The 27,178-nt window shown below is 37.0% G+C and overlaps 1 protein-coding gene across 3 annotated transcripts in view; it reads right to left on the reverse strand.

Moving 5' to 3' along the window:
• Nucleotides 1-794: 794 nt before the first annotated feature.
• The window catches only part of ACSS3 (acyl-CoA synthetase short chain family member 3), a 90,692-nt gene continuing 64,308 nt past the window's right edge, over nucleotides 795-27,178 (reverse strand). For all 3 annotated transcript variants that reach the window (XM_067289920.1, XM_067289919.1, XM_067289921.1), the window contains 7 exons: nucleotides 21,092-21,187; nucleotides 17,425-17,488; nucleotides 8,924-9,005; nucleotides 7,788-7,910; nucleotides 2,115-2,214; nucleotides 1,859-2,034; nucleotides 795-1,560 (listed from right to left, as the gene is read on the reverse strand). In XM_067289920.1, coding sequence (XP_067146021.1) covers nucleotides 1,489-1,560; nucleotides 1,859-2,034; nucleotides 2,115-2,214; nucleotides 7,788-7,910; nucleotides 8,924-9,005; nucleotides 17,425-17,488; nucleotides 21,092-21,187 — 713 coding nt within the window. In that variant the 3' untranslated portion in view covers nucleotides 795-1,488. The remainder of the gene's footprint in view (nucleotides 1,561-1,858; nucleotides 2,035-2,114; nucleotides 2,215-7,787; nucleotides 7,911-8,923; nucleotides 9,006-17,424; nucleotides 17,489-21,091; nucleotides 21,188-27,178) is intronic.

Genomic DNA, 27,178 nt, shown 5'->3' on the forward strand with positions numbered 1-27,178 from the left:
CAGACTCAAACCAGGCTGTTTTATTATATGACTGTATGACTTGGTACAACAGTTAGTAGCTGGCTCAACTACATGTGGTCCCAATAAAAACCACCTGGACTACTTCTTTTTTATTATTGCCTACAACACTGGTAGAGCTTACTGGCTATATAAAAAAGGTCACAGGCCCAAGACAGAATCTGGATAAGGGTAATTTTAATTAGCTATCTATCTATTGCCCTTTGGCTGTTATATCAATCTGCTGTTTTATCTTATCACAATACTATTGTGCCACTTAACAGCGCTACAGTCCTTAACTCTAACCAAAAGGTAACAGTATTTATTTCTAGACATCCTCTTTCGAGGACACACTGCAACAGCAAAATATGTCCGGATTTAATTTCTACCTTGCTTAGCCTAAGTAGAGAACCCCTCCTTTATCCCAGCATCTGAATTCACCTATTGCTTACTGTTACTTCCTCTAGAAAGCGATGCTGAGTTTGAATAACTTTTTTTGTTTTAAAACATTTCTATGAACATGTATTTTAAAAGGATCTTTACATTTATTGTTTGGTTAAAAAATGCAGCTTGAGAAGTAATGTATTTAGAGCATGTATCCTCCATCTGCTAGTATGCTGAAAACCTGCGAACTATTTTGGAAAGGCCTATGAATTCAAGAATGGTCTGCCTAGTGTCTGTATTTGCTAAACTTCTTGGCTATATATATATATATCTCAGCAAGCCTGAAGCATCTGCTTATGTTAGCAAAAGAAATCCTGGTTATCCTTTTTGTAAGAATGATACACACAACAAAATTAGCAAAAATGCAAAGAGTAAATGTATTTTTATTTTAAATTCATAATGTGTTTTATTTAATATTACTATGGCTAAATCAAAGTTTTCACAGATTTTTAAAGCTAGAAGACTTCATCTAACATCCTACAAAAAAGGCACTTCAGAAAATCACTGAATAAAATAACTAAAGGAATCTAATTTATAACTGACAGACTTAGCAAAAATCAGTGGAAACCAGAAAAATAACTTTACTTTTTTTTAAAAAAGATAAAGCTCATATTTTACAAGTGAAGACAATTTATATCTGCAATAATTTTCATATTAGAATTTCTATTTATTGCTGTCCTCAGACCGTGACTTACCTTTTGTAAGCTGTTTTAGCCAGATTCAAGTTACTGTTCTCATTATATAATAATGGATTAAAATGTAAGGTCACAAGAGATCACATTAGATAATCTAATGATTCCTTCTAATTTAAGGATAGAAATGCATAGAAATGCATGAATTCTATCTGCAATTTTTAGCAATCTTAATATCTAGAATAAAATGATAACATGCAGATGCTTCAGTATGTTTCATTGGCTATGACAACACAGTAATATTTCTGTAGGAAAAAATTTAGTCCCAAATCATTACTAATTTTTAAAATATGTGGTGTTCCTTAACAGAAAGTCTCTTTGTATATTCCAGTACCAGCAAGTTATTAACCTATTATCACATTTGATTTTTCTTCAGTACTTCTTCAATGTGTTTAAACACGCTAGCATCTTCAATGGTTGGTGTTATCTGAAAAGGAATATACAGAAGCATGTGATAGTAGATTGTTATCCTTCAAACAGTGATGAAAGAATTTAATTCAGCAAATCTTCTAATTTTAGCTTTCAAAAGCTCAGCTGAAAACACAGTATTCGGAAATCTCTTGAATATGAAAATCTTTTGGGTAAGATACAGTAGAAAGAAAATGCAATATGCTACCTAAAGTCATAGAGTGATTGCAGAACGGTCTAGAGAATCAAAAAGATGATGTTGAGTCTTTGCATGCGCATATGCATCTAATCCATTAAGGCACACATCTACAACTTACGTTATATGGCTTTCCACTGACAAGTGCAGAAAGAGCTGAGCGCGGTATCTTGCCAGAACGTGTTTTTGGTAACTGCTTCACAAACACTCCCTTCTGGAAAGCTGCTACTGGACCAATGTTTTTTCGAACTTGCTCAACAATCTCTTCCAAAATCGTCTTCTCTTCTGTCTTTACACCTAGTAAAGAATTTCAAATGCTTTAACCTTTCCCTGATCTTGTGCAAGTTTTAGTAACATCAGTAGCGAAGAGCTCTCACCTTCTCTCAGTACACATAGTGCAAACGGGACATGCCCTTTCAAGGCATCCTCCTTGCCTACAACAGCACAGTCTGCCACAGCATGATGGAAGAGAACACACTGAGGGAGAGAAAAAAAGCAACTAAATGGAACTAATAATAATTTGAACATTTCAGTGAAAAACTTTGACAGATACGCACATAAAAAAAAAATCTTACATTTTAAGAGCAAAAATTGCTTAGTCAGTAACCTCAGGACTCTAATTACATATGCTGCAGATGTACAGGTATGCATATTTTCACACACTCTTATGTGTTATCCTAGACAGACAGTGTAGCTTTTAAATAAACATAAGAAATAAAAGCTTTAGCAACACAAGATTCAAAGATAAAACAAAGAAAGGTGACTTCCTTACAGCTTTGGCAAAACAAGCGAATCACATCTTTTTGTGCCTTAGTGAGTTCTTTGCTGGGACACATACTATTAGGTTAACATTACAATTGATATTTACACAGGTATATAGAAAAAATATAAAAATATTATTCAAATGCACAATCAAACACACTGCTGTGTAACCTACCCGCAGCAACTGTAAGGTAGGAATGGACTTGGAATTAAAAGTCCTTTACCTGCTACAATATTAGAAAATAATATGAAGAGAGACTCTGTAGTATGTGAATTTATTGGAAATTGTAACTTTCCAGGATCCCATGAAAAAAGTCATCACAAATTGTTACTGTTCCTATATACCAGTCAAGCTGAAGTTGTTTATAAACACATAGCAAGATGCCTGTCTTTAACTTCCTACTCACATATTTTACTTACAGAGTTTTCAATTGGGAACCTATTGTTTTTCTCAGGGGAAAAAAAAAGAAAGTGACCTCTCCCTCCCATCATCTTTGAAAATTTTTAATGCAGTAAAAAGGAGAGTGAGACAGATAGAAAAGATCCAGCGAATAAAACAGACATCTTTAGGAAGTTTTAATGAAAGTCTAAAAATACTTGTGGATATTATTTGCAGACTACTATTAGTGTTTACATCATATTATTAGTATTTACACCTGAATGTATAACAAATACTTGCATGGTTATCTTCCATCTCTTTCCATATTTCTTTTCCTAGCTTAACCAGCCCTCATATAAAATGAGACCTCAGTTTTCTCAGGCAAGGAAACACTTCATCCAGCTTTCCAAAACAGATGTCCTAAGCACAGCCCTAAGTATGTATCTTTTGCTTTCCATCCAAAATGGTAATACCACATTGTGGTAATATCACATCCATACTTTCATCAATATTCGCAGACTAAATTGTACCCAACATATATTTCACTGTGAATGAATTTTGTCATGTTACAATGTTTACAATGAGTTAAAGCAACAAGGCCGACAGTTAAAATGGATAGATACTTTCCTTAGGAATAGCCTATTGCAGAAATAAATCCTTTTTTTCTCATGCTAGTGACAAAGATCCAATAAATACAATCATGAATGCTTCTGGTCAGTCGGCTGTCATAAAGCATGGTGATTAATTAATGTACAAGGCAAAAAGTGGTCTGGAGTAAGGACTAAAACCAGAAAGCACTCTCATTACAGGGCTATAAAGTCATACTTACCTTTGTTCATTCTGACTCCTTAAATCTTTTTCATTCTTTGCTGCACAAAGGTACAGCTTCAACCAAAGCCATATAGAGGTCCCACCTCAGCTTACAGCCTAGTGTTCAGCTCACCCTCTCAGAGACATTAGGTCTGAACCTCCTTAGACAAGAAAGGGAATTAAACCTAAGTCTTCTGGTGTGTGTTTATGCAGTTACACAAGTGATGCACATTAGCACTAATATCTCCAAACTCTCTTTTTGGAAAGAAAAGAGTACCTCACACTTTCTTCCTATTAGCTAGCTGAGGTTCTTACTTGCTGGAGAAGATTCACCAAGATGTCTCACTGCATACCGAGATGTGTGTCCCTAACTCTGGGAGAAAGTTGGGCTTAAGACACTGGCAGTTATGAATCCTGTTCCAAGGCACCTGGCTCTTTGCACGCAGATATCAGGGTCTCTTGGGAAATCTTGCTGTCAAGAGTGCTTTTGACATGTCTTCTGTACTCAATCACAAAGAGGATCTAATGCGACAAAGGCCACACAGAGGTCACATAATGTGACCCTACATATTAATTTCTCTTTGCATACAAAGACTGTGTGTTTGCTAATAACAATCTTCACATAATACATTTTCAAAATCAAGGGCAGTGGGATGATTGAAAGAAAGACAATCTGGGAGATGTTTTAGGAAAAAGGCTTTTTTCTCTTACTGAATATCACATTAGCAATGGCTACTCATACAACAGGCATGAGTATGAGGAAGATGACAGCAATGCTGTCTAAATATATGCAAACATAGTTGAATTCAGATGCAGTCTACTTTGTTCAGGAGTCACTGTATCCAAACTGGCAAGTCATACACGAATGTGTCTTATGCAGCTTCAAATCAAGTGAATCCCTGTGACATTTCACTGCATCACATACACCTACAAGCTTTGGTCACTTCTAGTCCAGAGTCTCAAGAATGCACTCCTTTTCATGCTGTAAATACACATCCTTTTCTGCTCTAAATTCTTGACCCTGACAACAATACATTCATCACCATAAAAAGAAATGTCAGCTAATTATGGAAAAGTAGACTAGTAAGCTATATAACCAGAGGAATCGAGGCCTCTCCACAGAAACAAAGGAAAAAGGTCTGCAGTAGTCTGATATTACCATCAATTCCGTAATTATCTATCAGGCACCAACAGGACCTCGATGGTGGAGACGTAAGTGTGGCCAGCTTTGTTTTGTAGTAGACTGTTTGCATTATTCCAGTGTGTCACTTGTTCATAAAAGTCTGTTGAGCTGAAACAGTCGAGTCTCTGTAATATTTTCCTTCACTAGTCCATCCAAAATCCTAACAACATTCCTGTTATAACCTGTATTCTCAGTCTTTGACTTTGGGATAGCTCATTCAAATGACTGAAAGTGTAAATACTAGTTTAAAATGATCAAATTTTCTAAGACAAGGCTGAAAAGAACAGGGAACAGAATCAGCATTAGACATTTAAAAGTCGCTTAAAAGTAAGAAAAAGAGAAAATGAAATGGCATTTATGGAATGAGTGCTGGGCACAAGGATAGACCTAAAACCTTCTAATGCAGCAGCAGACAGAAACCTCGGTGCCAGGAAGGGGACTACTCATGCTAAATTTCTCAATTTCTATCTTTTGCCTCAGACAGACAAGAAGTAATCTGGGTTGCATCAGAAAGAGTCGAGACAAACATGGTCACCATAGATATGCAGACAAAACAGAGATGGACAGATCAACACAGCCTGAGGTTACCACCATAGCTAACATTCACTGATTGGCAAAATAAACAGTAACTCCTACTGCATCACTGTAAAGATGGAGCCCCAATGATAGCAATAGGTACCCTGGACAAAGAAACTAACTGGAACACAATGAAGCTGAAATTTTTAGTCAAAACGTTAAGGAAAACTTGTTAAGCTTGTAGCTATAATATAAATGCAGATAATGTACTGCCTCAACAAGGTGACAGTCACTTAATTAGAAAGAGATTCAATGAGCCTCTAATTCTGTATTTACTGATCTTCCCGAAGAGCTATTTGTGTTCTTGTTAATGCTTTCTCATTTAACTAGCAATATCTGCTGTGTGCATTTTAACAACGCTCTAGTTTGTTTAGCTTTTTTCAAAAGGGGAATAGCAAAGCTTCTAGAACTTCGTAGGGATGAAACATTTATTCCTTCAAGGGGAAAGCTCTACCTAACAGGGATAAAAACAGAGACACTATGCTCAGGGACAAGGAAGAGTTTCAAAAGGATACAAAGATAATACAGATCAGGAGGTAACTCAAGTCCTCAGGACCTAACTCATGTCCTCATTTGTTATGTTAGTTTCAGATCCAGCCTGAAGAGCAAGATACAATGTCCAACTCATCCATTTAGTTGTAGAGCAGGAAGGGGTGGGGATGAGATTCCCTGCTGTGCTTTAGTGAAGCAACACAAAACTCTCAATTCAAGGGGAAATAGGGAGAAGAGTGTCTGAAAGCCACCTTTACGCCTTCCTAGTTCTAAGTCACAACAGCAGCCGGTCCAGCTCCCTGGCTGACCGATCCCTGAAGGACTGCCTGTTTCTACCATGATTTGTTCACAAGTACATATGATATCAGAGTTTACGGGAATGCCTCCAGGGCTACCATACTGTCCCTTAACCAACCCCACCTCGTTCAGTCAAATCATGCCCTCTTTATCAAGCTTGTGGTATAAACTTCATCAGACAATGTAAGCTATCTTGTGCAAAGGAAAATATTTGCTGTCATAGAGAATATGAGAAGCCCTGCCAACAGCTGTGTTCATTGAAGGATTTTGAATTGGGAGAAAAATGCAGCTTTATGCTCTGCAAGTTCTGGAACCAATCTGAGGCAGCATACGTTAGAGCAGCTTTAATATGAGACTATGAATGATGTGGCCTAGGAGGCTATTTTAGCAGTGGGATATCATGTACTGGGATATCAGGAACAGGGATGTTTCTGAAAGATCCTGGAAAGAAGGGAGGATGATGTAGTGTACAGCTCTATACCACCCTCGTCTCCTAAAATCGCCCAGATAGAAAGGAATTATTAAAGAGAATTTGGTGGGGGGAATCTAGTGGCTTCTGTGTAACCAGAATTTCTTCTATTTTTTTTTTTTAAGTTTTCTAGTCTTTAAAAAATATAGCATCACCAAAACATATTAATTAACATATTTATAATATAAATATTATAAAGCAAAAATTGCCAACAAATTAGTTTGTGATTCAATGCACAGTTAAGTTCAAAGTTTTAGAAAGTACATTTTCCCCTTGTTACATGCTCAGCACATATTTTCCTATATTCACTGAATAAGCAATTGATCTCTCATCAGGGAAATCTGTAACTGGCAATCACAGCAGTTCTGGAGACGTGAGTGAACAATGATATGGAATTCAGATACTATTATGAACTCCACTGTTTTCAACTTTTCCAGTTGCATGGGTACTACATGAATGATTTTCAATTTAACAGTGGAATTTTTTTTCAAAAATTTTCATTGTTCATTTAGCACCACTTGTACAATAAGAATGAGACAAAACAGCTCTTCGGAAACTGAGAAGAAAACTCTTCAAATCAAGAAAAGCACTGAATGTGAGTCTATGCAAAAAGAATTCATCCAACACCAAACACTTTCAAATATACACCTTAAAACTGCACTTTAGAAATAAAAGTTCTTGCTCCTAAGCCACTACAGTAACCGGTGCAACTTCTTGACACACTGAGCCTTGAAGGACTGCCTACATTATCATAGTGCATTCCCAAGTACATATGACATCAGAGTTTACAGGAATGCTTCCACTGCTACCATACTGCCCCTTAACTCCACCTTCCTCTGTCAAATCATGCCTGCTTGATTAAGCTCATGGTATGAATGCTCACTGTTGATTAAGTTCAAGTCCTCAAAAGGACCTTAGCAGGAAGGACGTGATACACTTAATGTTTTTGTTAAAAATACCAATACAAATGCAATCAAGAAAAGCAGAAAAAGAAGAGATTTTTGTGAGATTTTCAATCTCTGTGAACTCAGCGTTCTTTATTCATTTTTCGCTTTTCTACTTTACTGTCAGGCAACGCTCACCTCTTCAATTGCACCTGCTGAAATTCTGTGTCCTGCAACATTGATCACATCATCAGCTCGAGACAGGACATATAAATAGCCATCTTCATCCATATAACCTGCATCCATAGTATCATAGTATCCCTAAAAATAACATAACCAAAAAATAAAAATAAATTCAGAAATATTACTAGGATCATCAATCATTCTGGGAAACCAACAAACAAAACTTATCGTCTCCATAAATGAAGTTGTTGGTCCCTATAAGACTTACTTCTTAATATTTTTCACCATTCTTATGTGATAATATGCTTTGGCATTCCCTTTCCAGAAGGGTTTTGTAGTCTTTGTGAAGATAAAACAGAAGACAACACATAAAACTAGATTTCTTCCAATCTGCTTACTTTGATCCCTGACACCTTTGAGAAATATGTTGCCTGAATCTACACAAGAAGAGTGGAACTGTTACAATACAATGACAGTTGTCAAATTGCCTCTAAAGATATTTCCATTTGCTGGAGCTAGGCATATAACAACATTATCACGCTAATGCAAAAAATAATAATTCGCCTCATCAATTCACTCATCTACTTTTATTCTTGGACAAAACCTTCCATTTTGGATATTCACATAATACAAGTGTATCTATTTCTGTATGGAAAGTAGCAAGCCAGTCCTTGGATAGTTCATCTGAAAAGGAAGCATACTTAATTCAGTAAGGGTCTTCCTATGTATTTCCACACACCAGAGACAAGTGTATATTTTGGACTGAGGTTAAATTAGGATAACTGCATGTCAGCAGTAGTAGTGTATTTGAAGCTATGTTAGTCTAAGGTTGCAAATGAGGCAAGGCATATATCTTTTATTAAACCAAATAACATAGCTGTAGAAAACAAATTTAGGTTCAAAAACTTGAAGTTTACTTCTTCTGTTTCAGATCTGAAAAAAGTCTAGGTACCTAAAAGCTGAAAGTATGTATGAGGAAAGGTTTACTTGAAATGCTTTTAACTAAGAAGTCATAAATCAAAGAACTCCTATTAAAATATCTCCCATTAAAATAAGATATGATAATGTTGTATGGTAACCAATTGAAATCTACTATCATTTAGTGTCATGGGATTACTATAAGTTTATATAACTCATTCTGTAATTCTTACTGGAAATTTTTGGAAATATAACTTCTGGAATGTTTCTGGATTTTCCCAAAGACCTGAAAATGCTCCAGGAGGCAGAGGCAACCTTAAATTAAAAAGAACAGAGAGAAATTAGAAACACAGATATAAAAATGCAGTTGACTGTCTACATTCATACTTTATATTCAGATAAACAATTATTGACTATGCAGTCAGAAAACAGTTCAGTTCAATAATGTGTTGCTAACAGATCAACATGACCATATATTTCTTGTGATCACATGTGATCACATATAGCTCTGAACTGTACCCAGTCCATAACTCTAATATAACATAGGGTCTCCAACCTTTAGCAAAATAGTGTTTGGTCTTGTAAATATAGAAGACATGCTATAAATATCTGTTACCACCATTCAGCTTTCAACATTTATAAGAACAGAGTATCTGTCAGAAATATGTGCGTATGCACTATGATACAGATACTTTCATTATTATAGATATCTTTCTCTAACACACAGACATATACACACATCTATACATGTACCTACCGAATTACCCAGGCATACAGATACTCAGTTTTTGTAAACAGACATAACTCAAATGTATTTAGTCACAAGAATCTGCATAAGAATGTTTTTCTTTTTTTTATACTTTAACTGAACACAATATTATTGGAATTATTTAAGGAGTTTTTTGAAAGTATATTACTAAAAAAATCAACTTTAGAACTTTCTAAAATAACTGAACTTACTATAATTTTATAAGAAGTGAAGCTGCAAAATATTGAAATGCTTCATTAGTTGAGTTTTCAATGCATGCTCTATATCCATTTTCAGTCAAGGACATGGAAATGACAAAAGAAGGGTCATTCCACAAATATATATCTACCAGAAGAAGAAAAGCTACAGAAGTCTCAGTTAACATACTAGTCATTTTTTTCCTCCAAAGCTCTGACCACCTGATAAGCAGTGCAATAAGCTGCGTTTAAGCCTAAGAAATACATATTCTGAGAGAAAAACAGGAGTTTTATAAAGCTTAACCCTAATAACAGAGAGAGAATGATCACTCAAACAAGCACATTTATATAGATAAAACCATAAATGCCTCATACAGATATCGCTAGCATATGCCTGTATTCCTAACAAGCAAATCTGTAGCTGGGGTATTTTATTTTTTACCCTGACAATGTTCCTATGATACATTACTATATCCAAAAAGCAGTATCTCCAGCAGGGAAACACACCTCTGCAGTGCAGTAATACTGATGCTCATTACAAGGCTCCTGTGATAACACCGGTCACAGGAACCGGTGTTACCAGCGCAGTGGTATGTACTAACATTACAATTATAAAAAGAAGAAGAAAAAAATACGTTTTACCTAAATACAGTATTAATAGTATAAGCTATGCTGAAAAGGCCACGTCATCTAGTAATGATTCAAATCCATGACTGTTTATGATTCCACATACCTTCAGCTTAATTCAGCTCCAGTTGTCTAAGGGAGTATAGTACTAAAAATATTGCTATTTTCTCTGAGGGTTCTAGCTCGACACATACTATAAATCACATCCCCTGAAAGTATGGTTACGGTTCACTACAGTCCCAAAAGCCAAACACTTCCCATTAGTTACGCAGGCTTTAGGGAGGCAGGATGGCTGCTGCCCATCTGGAGGGAATTGACTGGCCTAGTTCAAGACTTCCAAGTTTAGTAAGCACCCCTGTGATACACAAGCATGACTCAGAGAATATTTGCCGTGAAAAAAAAAATTAGGAGAAGAATATATTGATCCCTGTGTTTGTCTGTGTAGGAGTTTAAAAGAAAAAATCTCTTGTTCAGATTCAAGAAAAAACACCAGCAAATGGTAGTTAACTACGGTTGTTGCCTGGTTGCTAATTGCACAGCAATTCATAAGTTACAGTCATTGCAGATTTTGTACTTTCAATTTATTTAACAGTCTAAAACATCCTTATGATGGGAGCAACAGGACAATTCACATGGACAAAGTCAATAATTTCTCCAAAGCTCTATTCAATGGTTTGCACTTAGTCATTAAATAGAAGAACCGGTTTTATTGCTGAAATCAGAAACACATTTTGCTTTCTGTAAATACAATTGTTTAGAAATTTAAACTCAGAAGTATGCAATGTATCACCAGAAGTATCATCCCTGCTCCTACCAATCTTTTTCAAGAAAAACTGCTGCAATGGCTAGTACCTCTACATTGCATATTGCTGCAAGACAAATAAGCTCCCTGAGCCTAGGAAACCACACTGCTGAACTACAGGTTAGGGCAGGTATCGCTATCCTGCAGAGTATGGCAAAGACAGACACAGTATGAAAATGCTCCGCTACAGCTCTCTGTAAAACATTAATTGCATGTAGGACCCAATTCTGGTTACTAAGAAAAACCTAAACATTTCTTCCATGCGTGTACATCATCTTTCAGGCAAAATAACTGCACAGGTATGGGTGCTGTAGTGAGAACACCTGCAGGTCTGGCGAGGAGTCAGTGACTGCCAGAGCATGTGGTGGCAGCCCCAGAGCGTGCTCTCTGCACACTGACTGAATGCCCCTCAGGGCCAGGCATGCATTTGCCATTTGTCAGCAATATCTAGCTGCTTCCCAGATGGTAGCTACTCAAGGTTAGTACAGCCGAGATAAGGAAATAGTTCTAGTAGATTTAAGGGGCCCTTAGGGTACAACGAGGTGAGTCCTGCCTGGGCGTCTGGCCCGTGCCTCCAGCAGCCTCCCATCAGCGATCCCCCCGTGCAGTTCTCGGGACTCCCCACGCAGTTTGGAGTGTAAGTAAGTACTTTATTAAATCTATCCTGTTTAACCCCTCATGAACCTTGAGTGTCTCCCTCCGCTGGTATCTGATCCTCCCTTTCCCGCCTTGGTGTCACAGGCACGCACAATTCTGTATTTGTGAAGAGCTTAGCATCATGACTGACTAGAACTTCTAGGTATTGTGCTAATACAAATAATCAGTACAATTAATAAAGGTGGAATTCAGCTTGCCATAATGTTGTTATATGTACTGGAATTTTGCTAAAATATCAGGATTAAAATGTCTAGAGCCAAAAAAAAAAAAAAAAAAAAACAGATCCAGGCCCATTTCTCATTTCAATGTTGAAAACATTTAGAAAAACACTGAAAAAAACTAGGCAAACTCTGTAAATAATGACGTAGCTTATATGGGCCCATCTAACAATAATAGGTATTTTAGCATCTCAGATAACTTCAGTTTATCTATCTGTCTTTCTTTTGAGCTAGGCTAGCTACCCCTCTCTTGAGCTGAGATGGAGTTTCCCTTGCTTCTACTGTCCAAAACCACTGCCCTCGCCTCCCCTCCTCCTTTCCTTGCAGCAAAGAGGACAAGCACAAACAAAAGCTTTGAGCTCTCTTGTGGGTTTACCCCAAGTTAGAATGCCCAAATGTCGCTTCATCAACTCCTACAACACTTTTACTTACATTAATGGGATGCTAAGGTACTATCATGTACACAGAAAGATTACATATTTTTCTTTCCCTTTTCCCCCCTTTAAGATATTTTGATTAACATTGATTTCTATTGTGCATCTTAAAGAGTACGTTCCTGGCTTCAAGCCACTATTCTCTGTAACAAACCTCCAAATACATACTGAAATTTTTTTATATATTATGAGCAATATTAAATGAGTAGTCTTTTTATTGAACATCCAACTATTTGCCCTGTAAATATGTAAAGATTGAACACAGTACTACAAACAGTGAAACTGAGAATGGGCTGCTTACTTCTAAGCACCATCTTCCCCCCTAAAGAATATTAGCTTTACGATGTTTGCCTTTAAAGGTCCTGTCACACTGGTATCTGCCAACTTAAGATCTAAAAATATTTTAAAAAGCTATAAATTTATAATGACCTATTCCTTATAAAAGGAATCTCAAAAATATTAATTATTTTTTAATGTTTTACACTCTTACAGCACTCTGTATTGGCTATTGCATGATTTTGCTCTACATAATGACATGACTCATCACTTCAATCATTTTAACCATTGACAGAACACTATAATTTTCTTTCCTGCTTCTCCACTATTCCCAGATTCATGCAGAGCCTCTCATACAGTCACTATTCTTAAATGCAATTTAAGCAATGTAACATTTATCAGCTCCCCCTCCAACTTACAAAAGCATTTCAGAATCACTGAATGATACAACTACATTGTCTCACTTCTTTCTGAATATGGAACAGAAGTATTTATGTGATTCTGTACAATGGAGAGCTGTAAAACTAATTTGTCAATACTTATTCCAGAATACTCCATTATTAGGGCACAAAATTAATTACACAAACACTACAGGAAGTGTAACACAGGTTTATAAACAGTCTTGAGAAGCTCTAGAGAGGAATTTACTGGTAGACACTACCCTCTGGCTAGAATGAATATATGGCAAATGTAGTTCCCTTGCTGTTGAGGATGCATATAAAGAATAATGTCAGCTAATGAGACAGTGCTGGCAACTGCTTCATAAAATAAACATAATAGGTTTGCAAACTTTATAACGTACATGAGCAAAACTGAGTTTCCTACTGAACTGGAACTTAAATGGGATTTTTCTTTGCTAATATGCTTTAAGAGAACAGACAATTTTGAAAATTCTCATCACCAGCCATGCTTACACACACAAACATGCACACACACATTTTCCAGTGTATATTAATTATAGGCAGACCAGATCAACGCAAGCAAAATGCGTCACTAAATCAGACTGCTCTTGCTAACGGAAAATGGAGGTCATTGCTGCTACCTTTTTCCACTTCAGAATAAATTCTCAGTTAATTATCCTTCATGTCCAAAGACTGTAGCTCAAAAAAAGAGGAAATTTAGAAGCAAGCAGATTCATTTTAGGCGACCCTCAGGAACTGTAGTGGCCTTCACTTTCCTTGACCCTTTCATCATAAATGTTTTGACACTGTATTTTATTGCTTTATCCTGAAAAACTTGTGAAGTCAAACATATTATGGTACTGTCCAGGTAAATTAGCCTGTGTGAGAGTTCTTGTCAGCCTGAAATCATTCCAGAGGGCAGAGATGAGGGTTATGTGAGAAAAGCAGGGATCAGCTGGTGGAGGAATAAAGAAAAGACTATACTGGGGACAAGGAGTTGGAACAGGTAGGTGTAAAAACTACCTCCCTAAATGCTTTGACTCCTGCAGGATAAAATTAAAGTTTAAAACTGTATTGCCAGTATAGATATTTCACATACTATACTTGCAAGCACCACAGGCCTCAAACAGCCCCAATAGTCTTTATCAGGAGCTAGACTGGGCTAAAAATAACCAAAAGCAACATCATACCACTTTTACACAGCTTGTATCATAGGCAGTTTGTGGCCATTCTCCTCTCCAGGAAATACTGAAGAACATTTTTCAGTCCTCTCAAGCACGTTGCAGATAAAGCAAACACCTCTGTGGGTTTTTTTTGATTAGTTTTATTTTTTCCTAAAGAGATGCATCGCATTTTGCTGCTGAGTGCATAGAGAGTAATAGTCAAACCTATCTTGACACTCCATTTCCTTCTAGATACCTGGAGAGGACCCTGGGGTAAGAAACAAACACTGCTAGTAACAAGGATCATCCCAACTATTTTCAAGGGATCTGTACATGTAGAAGAAGGATAAAGTATTTGCTGAAGAAATGAAGACAGCAAAGCTTGCTTTGCTAGAGGGCTTTATGAAAACTAGCCCTAATCAAAAAATGAAAAAAGTCTCACAGTTAAATAGTGGCTGAGCCGAGTACTGTCTAAGATAGAAAATGTGATGTCTTAACCTAACAGCCCCAGACTTTTATGACCAAAAAACAACTAAAAACTGTCAAGAAATTGTCCCTTACCAGAATTAAACTTGGAACAAAATGTTAAGACACTGTGAACTATAATATCCTAAAACAAACTTCTGTTCAACAATCCATAGATTCAAATGTTAGAAGTGTTAAAGAATTCACAATTTGCCTCCTAAAGATCATTAATCTCTTTGCTTTTTTTTTTATAGTGAAGCTGTAGAATAAATTTTAAGAGGCCTCTTGTCTCAAAAATTTAAGCCAAAAAAATGCTGGAAGATAAAAAGAGGTGACAGTTAACCTATCTCAAAATTGATTCCGTATCGACTCCTATAAGGATAGTTTAATTTCTTATTCTCCCCCTACTATTTCAGAACAGATATTACAATAAATGTTGAAATGATAAAACAATAGTGTCCTTGAGCCATTACTCTTCCTAAATTATCTAATGTGAAAAACTGGAAAATTCACCCACTTTTCCCCTATCAACTTATTTGGCTGCAGCAAAAATCATGCTGAGAAAGATGAAACAAAAATCAATATATAAACGCATTTGGAATCCTTTAAGACAAATAAATGCTGAAAAAAGGGACAATATTAGGGAAGATAAATTCTGGCTTTGAGAGTTTGATGATAACCCCTAGAAGGATCTCCTGATGTGGCAATATCCACTATTTACAGGCACTTCAATATAAAGGTAGCAAGATACAGAAATGCAAACACACATCTATCAACATTACCTGTTGGTAGATATAATTCAGCTCATCTGGCAGAGAGTGACTAAGGATGGGATCAGTCTCACTGAACTTTCAGGCAGTTGATGTTAAGCATCTAGTTTGAGCTACATATGTAACCCCTATAGACAGCAGAGAGATATAAACACCTTTGGAAGCTGATTTATCCCATCCTAGTTGAATGACTAAGGCAGTTTGGTTCGATCTTCTTTCAAAATGCCTTTCTCTCTCCACTGATTACAAGCCTAAGTTTTATTATAGCAACAGTTAAGCATCCAAGAGGGAAGAGCTTCAAAAGATAACACTCCATTCTGACCTAGATTACTGTTACTGCAAACCAGAGTCTATTAAAGACTACAGCAATTTATATTATTCATACTCCACAACGGAATTAATGCACAATCTTACAGGTGTCACAGGAAAGCTATGTCTAAATACGAGCATGTTTATTCAGGGAAGAACATGTGCGCACTTAGACACATGTCTGTGCATCCTGGTGGCTTAGCCTTAGATGCTCAGAATGAGACAGAGTAGAGGCTTTATCTTGAAAGCACACATCTGCATCACACAGTACAATAACTCACTGTGATACTGCCTTAGTCTCCACAGTGGTCTAATTACATTAGATTAGTAATACAGGTGAGCAAATAACCTCCAGCTCTCGGCAACTCAGATTCCCAAGCAAGCACTATGCAGCTAGACAGCCCATATTTAAAAAGTGCATTTCTGCAGCATAGTCCAGTGCCTGTATGTCATGAGCCCCTAATCTCCTACCTCCCATGGCTCTATCCTTAGATAAGCTCACTTTAACAATTGATCAAAATCAGTACATCTATGCCAATGTTTTGGCTTTTAACAAAATTTCATTTCACTAAAGGTTAATGCTCATCTTTCAGTACATTAGCTTTCATTCATCTACATGAGGAATGATGAATCTGAGCTACCTCTAGTCTCTTAAATTTTACCAAAACAGAAGTTGATTAATGCATTCCTTTTGGGACCTGTATTTGCTGGCAGTCAGTATGTGTTCAGAGCTTAAGTATTTTCTAAAACTGAAAACAGAGGAGGCTACAGCTAACATGTAAATCACAATGTAGGTATCTGGCTGAGAAAAATGACATTCACCTAAAACCCTGTAAAACATCTGGAATACACAGCTGGCATATGCTATGGGGAGCAGTAGTCTATGAACCTTTACAGAAGTAAGGAAAGGTTCTAGAAAAAGTGAGTGGAAAGTAAGATAAGAGAAATGAAATTAATGTTCAGAGTATATCTGAACAGAGGCTCTTTATCTAAGAAAAGGTGTTAAGAAATGTGTACTTTCAAGAAGAATATTAAAGCTTATGGACCTCATCTGACAGGAGTTTGGTAAATTTGATTAAAGATCAACTACAGGATGTACAGCAGGGTGGGGCTTTTTTTCTTTTTTTTTGGTGGGAGTCGTTTCTTGCATGCATTTTGTCCAAGTACTGCTACACTTGAACAGTGACACACAGAGACATCTTACTGTTTTTACTGAGATCAGGAAACATGCATTCTCCCTGTAAGAACGTGCATCACTTGGGGTTAGGAGACAATGAAAGAGCAGGCAGCATCAAACCCATAAGCCAAAGCATGTAAATCTTCACTGCTATACAATTTCTCTAAACTGAAAGACAAAACAGTGAAGAGAATGATCCAGTACTGTGCTCATGCATCACAACAGGCAGGCTTATTCCTTTGCCAACAGCTAGCAATTAAGAAAGTGGTAAATTTTGCTGTAGTAGTCCACAGTCATTTACATACACAGTCATGTGCATTTTTTCAACATTAATGGACATAAGTTCTGATAGTTTGATATTAATATCAGAGACAGCCATACTATTCAATTCTCATTGCTTTCATTACAGTTATATAGATAAATTTTGGTCAAAAGGTAGTCAACCCATCTGTAAAGCTTTTCTTAGCCATAAGATACTTAGTTTGCTTACTTTACCACAATATTTCCTAAAGCTTTCGCCTTCACTGGTTCCTTCTTTTCATTCAGAATCATCACTGTAAAAAAAGTAATAAAGGAAGAGAACTCCTGTAAGTAGTATATTTTTAGATGGAGGACAGTGTTTTACTTCACAGATACACGCTTATGTCACACTTAAGAACGGGAATACACCAAGCAACAAAATGAATTAAAAACTTTCAGGGTACCAAACTAGATAAACTCACGACCCTATTAACATTCAGACATAAGTACAATAAGCCTTAAATTTATAATACTTATGTTTTGGAAGCAGAAATAGCACAAAATCAGAATGGGAAAGAAAGAAAGAACTAAAATTAAAAGACACTCACACTGCAAAATCTAACCTTCCAAGTAACAAAGGACCTTCAAGTACACGACAAATATGAGAAAAAGTATGCAGGTAACATGACTAAGAACTAACAGCTAAGATCACTGGAGGCTGACCTAGTTCATGTGCAAAATATTATTAGCAGTAAATGAATGTGCCTGTTTTTCAAAGGCCCTCACAAGACCCAGAAAGATGCTCCCCAGCTGACCAAGGCTATTCTAGTCTAGCACAAAGAGGTGAAGTAACTTGGGAATTACCCAAAGCCGCAGAGCAGGGTAACGCTAGAGTGAGAAATCCAGACCTGACTCATCACCTTCAGTGAAATGATTGTACCTTGATATGGAATATGTAGTTTTCTGAGGAAAAACACCTGAAACAGCCTCTTCAATGAAGTCATCTGGGGGATAGGGAAGGAATCATAGAACAACTATGCTATTCTTAACTGTAGTATCAACTCACAGACTTAGCCTATGACAAATGGAGTTAAACAGAGTGAAATGACTACACCATGGAAAAATAGGGAGGGAACGTTTCGACAGAGCAGGCTGATATGGATTTAACAACATGTTTTTTAAAATTTGCCAAAGCAAAGAAAGCAATGCTCAGCTGGACCTAAATTACTGCAAATAATCTTACGCACTGTTTTAAAAAGTTCTAGGGGCCATGGGGAAAAAGAGACAGACTTCTGACTAATGTCCCACTAAGAAACCTATTAGCAGTATCATGTCCTATCCGGTCTGAAGAATGCCAAAACATCTATAATTTGCTCTTTCTGGCTGAAGCCACTCCTTCTGAGAGAATGGAAATTTTTAAGTAACTGAGGAACTTGCCGAAGTCAATGGCTCAGCACATAGATACAGCTGAGTCCATAAAAGCCATTTTTATAATTCAGTGACTTGGAAGGAATAACTGGGATCAAAAACCTAATTCAAAAGGAGGAATGGGAGGTTAGAAAATAGTTCAATGAAAAACAGCAATAATGGTAAGAATTAATCCCATTTAAAATCTGTGAACACAATTTTTTTATTACATCTCTTTAGATAACATAAGAACATGACATCAAGCTAGATATAGAGAATTTAGATGTAGAACACTGAATGAAACAGACTCACTCACATTTAGCTTTCAACAACTTTTCCCCCCTAATTCTTCCTATTTTTGTTATATTAAAGTAAATTCTAAACAGTTTAATGCAACTGTTTTAGCAAGGTAGCAATTCCAGCATTTATTCTTCTTGTGAGTGGTGTATTTCAATGCACAAAAATTCGAGGAAGGTGGGTATTACTGGTTATTCCTGAATTACTGAAAAACTGACTTAATTCCACAATACGCAGGACTTGCTACAGTTTGTGAACAACATAATGTAATTACCCAAAAAAGGTATAAGTAGCTCACAGGGAAAGTACAATGTAATGTCTGATTTAAGGCAACAGAGCTAGAAATTAACATGATGTCTTGATTCACACTTAAATGCAATTTGCACCATTGTCAAATACTGCTTTTATAATGTGCATTTTAAAAAATCATTAAAGAAATCAGTTTACTTTAGCAGTTTATTTGCAATATTATGACAGCAAAGAATCTGGCTGTGTTTAAAAAGAAAAGTAGATTTTTTTGCTTTCTGTTCCTATCCCAGCATAAATACAACATAACTTTAGCTGAAGACCATTAATATTAACAGTCACATGTGTAATCTAAAACACAATATCCATCTTCTAAATGACATAAGGAACTCTTCTAATTAATGAGGTAACAGCAGCCAAAACAACATCAAAACAGAAGTGGCTGATAGTGACACAGTGATTTCAAGATCCACCATTTCATAAATGGCAGGGTTACAGGATATAACTGGCCTCAAACCAAAGACTGGAAAGGAACAGTAGGTATAGTTCTTTCATAAATCTGTAGGGAATTTTAGTGTTCATTTTGTGTTTCACTTTTAATAATTTCCCTTCTTCTACTTGAAGGAACTCTTTATTTACATTAGCAGCATGTTTCACAGAATTCATATGAAATTTTTATATTCTTCCTACTCACATATATTTCTAGGCCTGACTACGATCCGACAGCATGTGTGATGCAGTCACGTTCTTCCACTTTTCCCTATTTATTACAACTCTGGGCAAATGTCATGGTTTTCTTTCAGTGCTGTTTTTAACCTATTGCTCATCTTCATGCAGTAATTGTAAGTGCTAAAGTCTGGAGCTGCTGAAAATGATTATTTTCTTTAAAGTTCATTTCCACCTGTATTCATTAGAAGAAAAGCTAGCTAAGCTTTTTCTGCCAAAGGATGTGAGAACTCTTCCTGAAGATGGTTTAACCTTCAAGAAATGTAATTATTTTTTGGACCTCAAGTAACTCTTGAAAACTGTATTGAAACCAGGATTGCCAGGTATGAAAATATTTTAGAGTTCTTAATCCTGCGGCTGCACCCTCTGCATGCAAATACCTTCCAGACAATGAGTGCTTTCACTTTACATGCTGGTTCATAGCCTACCATTACTCCCAGCTAGAAATAAAAATGCTGCACAAGTACTCAAAGATAACATGTTAAACAGCTCTCCTAAATATAAGTCCATGTACCTGAACATAAACGCAAAATGGCTTTGATTTAAAAAAAGGAATGGAATGTAAGATGGGTTCAAACAGAAGATTTTATCCTTGCCAGGTTGCTTTTTAGCTCACTATGACATATTTCTGGAAGACAAATTTTTTTAGTAAGAATTCTCTTTATGCACCTCAGGGTATTTGTCATATAAATTTGTAGCACCAGAAGAAAATCTAATCAGTGTGTCTCTGAGACTGAGAAGCATACAAGTACATTGCCAAAACCAAAACTGTTTGGGCTCTGAAAATACAGCTATGACAGAACACACCAGAAGTGCAATTTATTGCAATTATTTGTCTAGTTATCTCTCTCCTGTTGATGATGGTTTTTAACATTTTTCTTCCTAATTTGTCAACATACAATCTTACTACTGCTTCTCATTTAACACTGTAATTGTAGATAAGGCCTTAAAGCACTGCGGTTTTTCATATCTTTATATATACACTGTAGAAATAAGTGCTAGCCTTTTAACATAATAAAGATAAGAGTAGTCGATCAATCATATTGAGCATAATTCTGTATTTCTTATGCATAGTCATATCCCACAATGCACAAAAAAGCAGCGCTTTCTGTTACACGAAGGAGGAAAAGTGGTTAATAAGACTGTAATGTACTTTTCCCATGAGGTATGTAAATTAAAGAGCACTTACTCAAGAATATAAGTAATTTCCTTTTCTAGAAGAATATTTAAGACAGTCTTACCATTGTATCCTGGCACTGGTTTTCCTGCCTGTCCGGGTGGAGGCGTTGTAGAGTTCCCCAAACCAATACAGGAAGCAGTAATTGCAGAACCAGACTCTGTTAAGTAAGAGAATACACGTGTGCCAGGTAAGATTGTTCTTAGTGTCAGTCAGTATTTATTGGTTTTAAGTTTTGCTTCTAGTTCAGCACATCAAAAGAAAATTCCCAGACAAGCAATGAAAGATTCAGAATTTAGGAGCTTTTTACGTATTATCTAATGAATGTAATTTCATCACAGAAATTTGAGTTCTTCACAGAACAGCTTTTCCATTCTGTAGTAAACAGTCGAAAATAAAAACATTCTGCATTATAGCCAGTAGCTTACTTGGCTATAGATATGAGGTTATCCCAGGCCAGTAAGATATCTGTCTGCAGCAAACCCATGACAGAAATACTGTGTAGGACAGATGTATTTAAAGGGTTATTTCATAAGTCAATATCCTTGGGAAAAACAAATTCCAGAAAAAATACAGTCCATTATTGATTGATTACCTTATAATGTAAGGTAGTATCAAAATATTAGGTGTTCTGTTTTGGAGCTGAAAAATTTTATGCATTCAGAGTTTTGAAAGGTAGATAAATGCCAAATCTTCTCCACTGTCATACTGGTCAAGAAGATCAGAGAAAAGGTAGTGCCTCAAAGTTGTCTGTAAATAACACAGACAAGTCAGGAATACCTTTCTTATAACCCTGGAGGTCTCAGTGAGAAATATTTCAGCTAATGAAAAGGCTCAAAAAGAAACAGTGTAGACAGGTGAGACCTAAATTTCTGATGCTGACAAAATAAATTCAAAAGCACTACTGTAAGGAACAGGAATCAAACTACCGCAAGCATTCTGTGATCATAAACCAGCTGTTTTTTCCTCCCTCACCTACCAAAAATTAAAGAAAAATGCTAAGCTTTATTACCCACTACAGTGTGGAGGTCTTTTTCTTTTTTTTTTCTTTTTTTTTAATTTATTTTTTTGGTCAGAAGACAAATGTCTCCTGACTTTTGAATCTTAGGAAGACATTCTCGTATCTAACAGCAGACAACTAAATTAGACACTTGATGTAAGGAGCCTTTGCTCCCTTCCAAGGAGTCCACAGGAGGCAAGTAGGTCTGGAAGCCCCACTGAAGGAGAAGACCCACTTCAGAGCTGCTGACTGAGGCAGTACCTCCCTTAAAGCCAGCACCTCCAAATCAGTGTTGAGACCAGTCTGCGCGCTCCAAGTAACTTTCAACACAAACTGACAGGAATAGGCACTGCCACTGCCAAAGAAAATTTCTACAGCTGCAAAACAACGATTCTGTCAGAAAAACAGGTAGGGAACAGAGCGTCACGGTAACCTGATCTACTACTACGATTTAGTATGAATTGGAAATTGATGAAAATTTCTTACTGTAGAGGTCTCATAATCAACAAACCCTTGGGAGGGGGGAATTTGTGAAATCTCTGAAAATCAGTTTGGACTCATTGGCTATTTGATACACTGTGAAAACAATATAAACAAAATAGGAAACATCATCATACTAATTTGTCTGTGTTTGATCTTGCTTTTTGGACAACAACAAATAAGACTGAATGAAAGGCCATTTATTCTAAACTAGAATCACAAGTCCTAAAACTTTGTGATTAGGTCTTTGTAATTGCAGCTATTTATTCTATTGTCTTCTCAATTACCAGTGGAAGCATATCATTTTCATATTTACCCAGGGCTCTAATCGCTACGTTGTACATGCAGCTCCTTTGAGTCAATCAGACTTTTCATATACATGAAAAAAAAATCTGGTTTGTCGGTTCTTGGACCAATTATTAATTAAGAGAGGGAAGCTTAATCCCAGATATATCCACTAAGTATTTCAGGTTAACAGTTGCTGAAAGCTGAAGATTCCCTTATACAGCAGGAGAAGCAAGGAGTACTGTCAAAGGGTAGCACATATCTCTGTGCTGTACAGTTCTTAGGAAACCAACATACATCTTCCAAACAAGATGCTGGACTGAAATACCAATTTCCCAAACGTATCAGAAAACAGCAACCCCTTTCCATGACAGCACTTTTTAATCAAGGAAGAGAAGAGCCTGACTTGGAAGTAAAATTCAACTCAAAATCCTGCTTGAAAAGAAATCATCACTGTTCAGAAGAATACAGAAAAATTAATAGTGATGAGACTGCATCCTTACCATATTATGTATTATACAAGTACTACGTGGCCCATTTTTTATCTTTCCAAAAGGCAGAGTAGCTTAAGATGAGAGTATTTGGTTTGAGTTATGGTTGGTGTCTTTACAATCCAAGTCAGGATCTATATGCTGGTTACAAGACTTAAGTCTGAAAGCAAAAGCAGCAACAGTTTGAAAAAGGGTATCACTTGTCAAATGGACATTGTAATCCACCTACTCCTTTCATTGGGTTTCTATAGGAACAAACGGATATCTCTTTCTTGACACTCACTTGCTTATAGTTGCAGATTCTGGTTCCTGGTGGACACCAAGTTAAGCATGAGGCAGCAATGTGCCCTTGTGGCCAAGAAAGCCAATGGTATCCTGGGGTGCATCAGGAAGAGTGTTGCCAGCAGGTCGAGGGAGGTGATTCTCCCCCTCTACTCAGCCCTGCTGAGGCCACATCTGGAGTACTGCGTCCAGTTCTGGGCTCCCCAGTACAAGAGGGATGTGGCACTACTGGAGCAAGTCCAGCGAAGGGCCACAAAGATGATTAGGGGACTGGAACATCTCTCTTATGAGGAAAGGCTGAGAGAGCTGGGCCTGTTTAGCCTGGAGAAGAGAAGGCTGAGAGGAGATCTTATCAATGTGTACAAGTATCTGAAGGGAGGGTGTCGAGAGGATGGGACCAGACTCTTTTCAGTGGTGCCAAGCGACAGGACGCGAGGCAACAGGCACAAACTGAAACACAGACGCTTCCATCTGAACATGAGGAAAAACTTCTTCGCTGTGAGGGTGACAGAGCACTGGAACAGGTTGCCCAGAGAGGTTGTGGAGTCTCCTTCTCTGGAGATTTTCAAAAGACGCCTGGATGCAATCCTGTGCAACGTGCTCTAGGTGACCCTGCTTGAGCAGGGGGGTTGGACTAGATGATCTCCAGAGGTCCCTTCCAACCTCAGCAATTCTGTGATTCTGTGATTCTGTGATTCTCTGATATTAGTCTGATGTGGTCTGGACAGACTCCCAGTGCTGAAGTCTTTAAGAACTTGCATATTTTTAATGTAATGTATAGAACAGATTTGTCTTCCACTCAGTCCCTTCTACAGATATTTAAGGAGCTAACCTTGCACACACTGTGCACTTAGTTCACCTTCTGGCTGTGGAAGGCTTTTCAGGGACAACTGGATGATAAAACCAATTAGTTTCTCATGTAACATCTTATAACGTGACAATGAAATGGCTATTTAGAAGAGCAATGTTTCACACTGGCAGAGCAGTGTTTCACAACTACTCCAATAACTACCTTCAACATCTGCTTTGAGTTATAATGGAATAAGGATATACACCTTTGAGAATAATGAAGAGCACTTCACTGAGACTTGAAAGCCTGAGCTTGTGAGAGACCTTCTTCAAAATTAGAGTTGTTAAACTGTCCCAAGTCCCTCCTTATGTTATTACTTTCAGAATAGGGGCTGATTTAAAAAAAAAAAAAATCAGCCTCAAATTTCAAAGATGTGATTTTCTTTGTTTTGTATTACTCTGTATGCAAATGAAATAGATTATTTTAAAGAGATTCAATATTATTGAGCTATACTGCACAGTTAATAGTTTGAGACAGGCATTTTAGTGCATTTGTACCTCTGAAAGTAATCCTTACTTTAGAGAAAGTGCTGCTGATTCAGAAGCAAAGAGTACACTTGCTTAGGAGTATAAAGAAGTCTATAAAAGTATGTCTCAGTTTTATTCATCAGGATGGTTCCCACTGCCAATCTGCCTGACTTTTGGAAGTGTGCTCTGCCATGTGATGCAGAGTGATAGTACAGTAAGTTCTGTGACCCAAATCTTCAAGTTTACCCCCTTAAATATTCAAATTTAATTCTAAAATAAACAGTTTTGAAAAAATTATTCAGAACTCAATAGATGAACTATGCCCTGTACTGCTTACATTCCTGGTGTATTACAATTTCTACGCTTTGCCTTATGTTCCTCAACATGAGACACGCACTGGCACACTGCTGAAACATTGTACTTTTTCCAGTAGAAGGAGCTTAGGGAAAAAAAATGCATTCTGACATTAATACTACTTTCAGTTTGGGTTACTTTGAATTTGTTAGGATGCAAAGGGGGTACATGGCATGCCTCCATTTGAAGCATATAAAAAAGGTTGGGAGTTGCTCTGCAGCAGAAGAGGAAGAGAAGGAGGAGCAACTGTCATATGTTAACACATTACTACACGCAATGAAATACAATACACTAAATTCTCACTGTGGCAGTGTCGTTTTGAACCACTCTCCCAGCAAAGCTGCCATTTTGGTCAAGGGAAATTAAAGAGGTTGCAGGAGACAGCACAGAGAGAATGGAAAGGAGGGTCTCTGGGGATGGAAAAGGCTTAGTCAGTACCTGATAACACATCCATCTGCACAGCAAGAATGAAGCTCTGAACAGACTCCTTGCACATGCTCCCTCCACAGAGGGGTCATTTTAATTACGGCAGAAAGGGTGAAGTGAAGAATTCAATAAGGTAAAAGGCAAACGTTTTCTCAGTAAGGCAACAACTATAGCACATCCAGGAACAGAAAACCACAGTACTAGATGAATTCTAGCATTCAAAAACTCCATCACAACATGCCATACTACTTCCTTATAATAAAACCAAATCTAAGAATCACAGAAACACACATCACAGAAACAATATGTACCTGGGCGAGTCTGAATATTCAAAGCACAGGAAATCAAGTATTTATACAGACCTCGTTTCCTCATTTTCTTCATCCTTCAGTTTACAGCTTTGCAGAGCAAAGAAGTCAGGTTCCCAATCAGTTATCATCAGAAACCAAGCAAGTCTGCAAGTCACTGAATGTACCAGCAGTGGGTGCCCTCACTCACTCACAACTTGCAATTTAGTGCTGTTATCCCATCACAAATCCTGTCTAGATGTTGCAGGCTGGTCACCTAATTACCTCTGTCGTTTTGTGCTTACCAGTCTTGGAAGGGAATTTCAGATAATTGTTTTAATCTGTCTTTGAAAACTCTAGCTCAGCCATACCTTCCACAAGCACTCAAAAATATCCACTGTGTAATTTTGTCATGAAGTTTTCTTTATTTCTCCCCAGAAGAGATCTACACTCTCTGCACAGCTCCAGGCTGATGCATGAGACTTGATGAAGTGCTAATGTGTAGAAATATCAACTACACCTTGCTAGTGAAGAGTAATTAACTACAAATAGACTGATCCTAACTATCCATCAACATTAAAACAAGGAGGTGACATCTGTCCACTATTATCCCAGACCATTAAAGGACACAGAAGTGAACAGGTTGGATAATCCTGACAGAGTATGATGTGTGATGCTGAGCTGACAGTTGAAAGTTTGCCAAAAAAGTACACAGTATAGATGTACCCACACTGTTAGTACATGTTGATACGTAGTGATTTTTGCCTTTTTAGGGCAAAAGCTAATGAAAATTACTTTTCAGATATATAATAATTGTATAAAGAAATTCCCATCTACTTTACTCACTGCCTCTTCATTTTGCTTAGACATGTCATCAAATGAAGCAAAATTTACTGAAAGAGCTTACATTTACTGAAATTCTAATCTTCTTTCTAACATATTTAGCAAGGTACTGCAGCAAAGAAGAATAATAGAAAATGAGAGAAGCCATGAGAAGACAACAGTGACTGAAGAATAGAGTACTGCAACTTCTCAAGGATCCTCTGATTCAGTTTTACCAACTGTCAGAAAGTGTGAAATTAAATCCAGCTCACACATTAGGCACAATTAGATTCGATTAAAGACAATCTGCCATTCTAAATTCTGAAAGGCTTTGCTGGCTAACAATGAAACTTTGAAAACTCTGTCATATATCATTTTGGATTTCATTTCAACTCTTATTTCTGAGG

This window comes from Apteryx mantelli, chromosome 1, assembly GCF_036417845.1.
Source record: "Apteryx mantelli isolate bAptMan1 chromosome 1, bAptMan1.hap1, whole genome shotgun sequence".
In the NCBI taxonomy this organism is placed as follows: Eukaryota; Metazoa; Chordata; class Aves; order Apterygiformes; family Apterygidae; genus Apteryx; species Apteryx mantelli.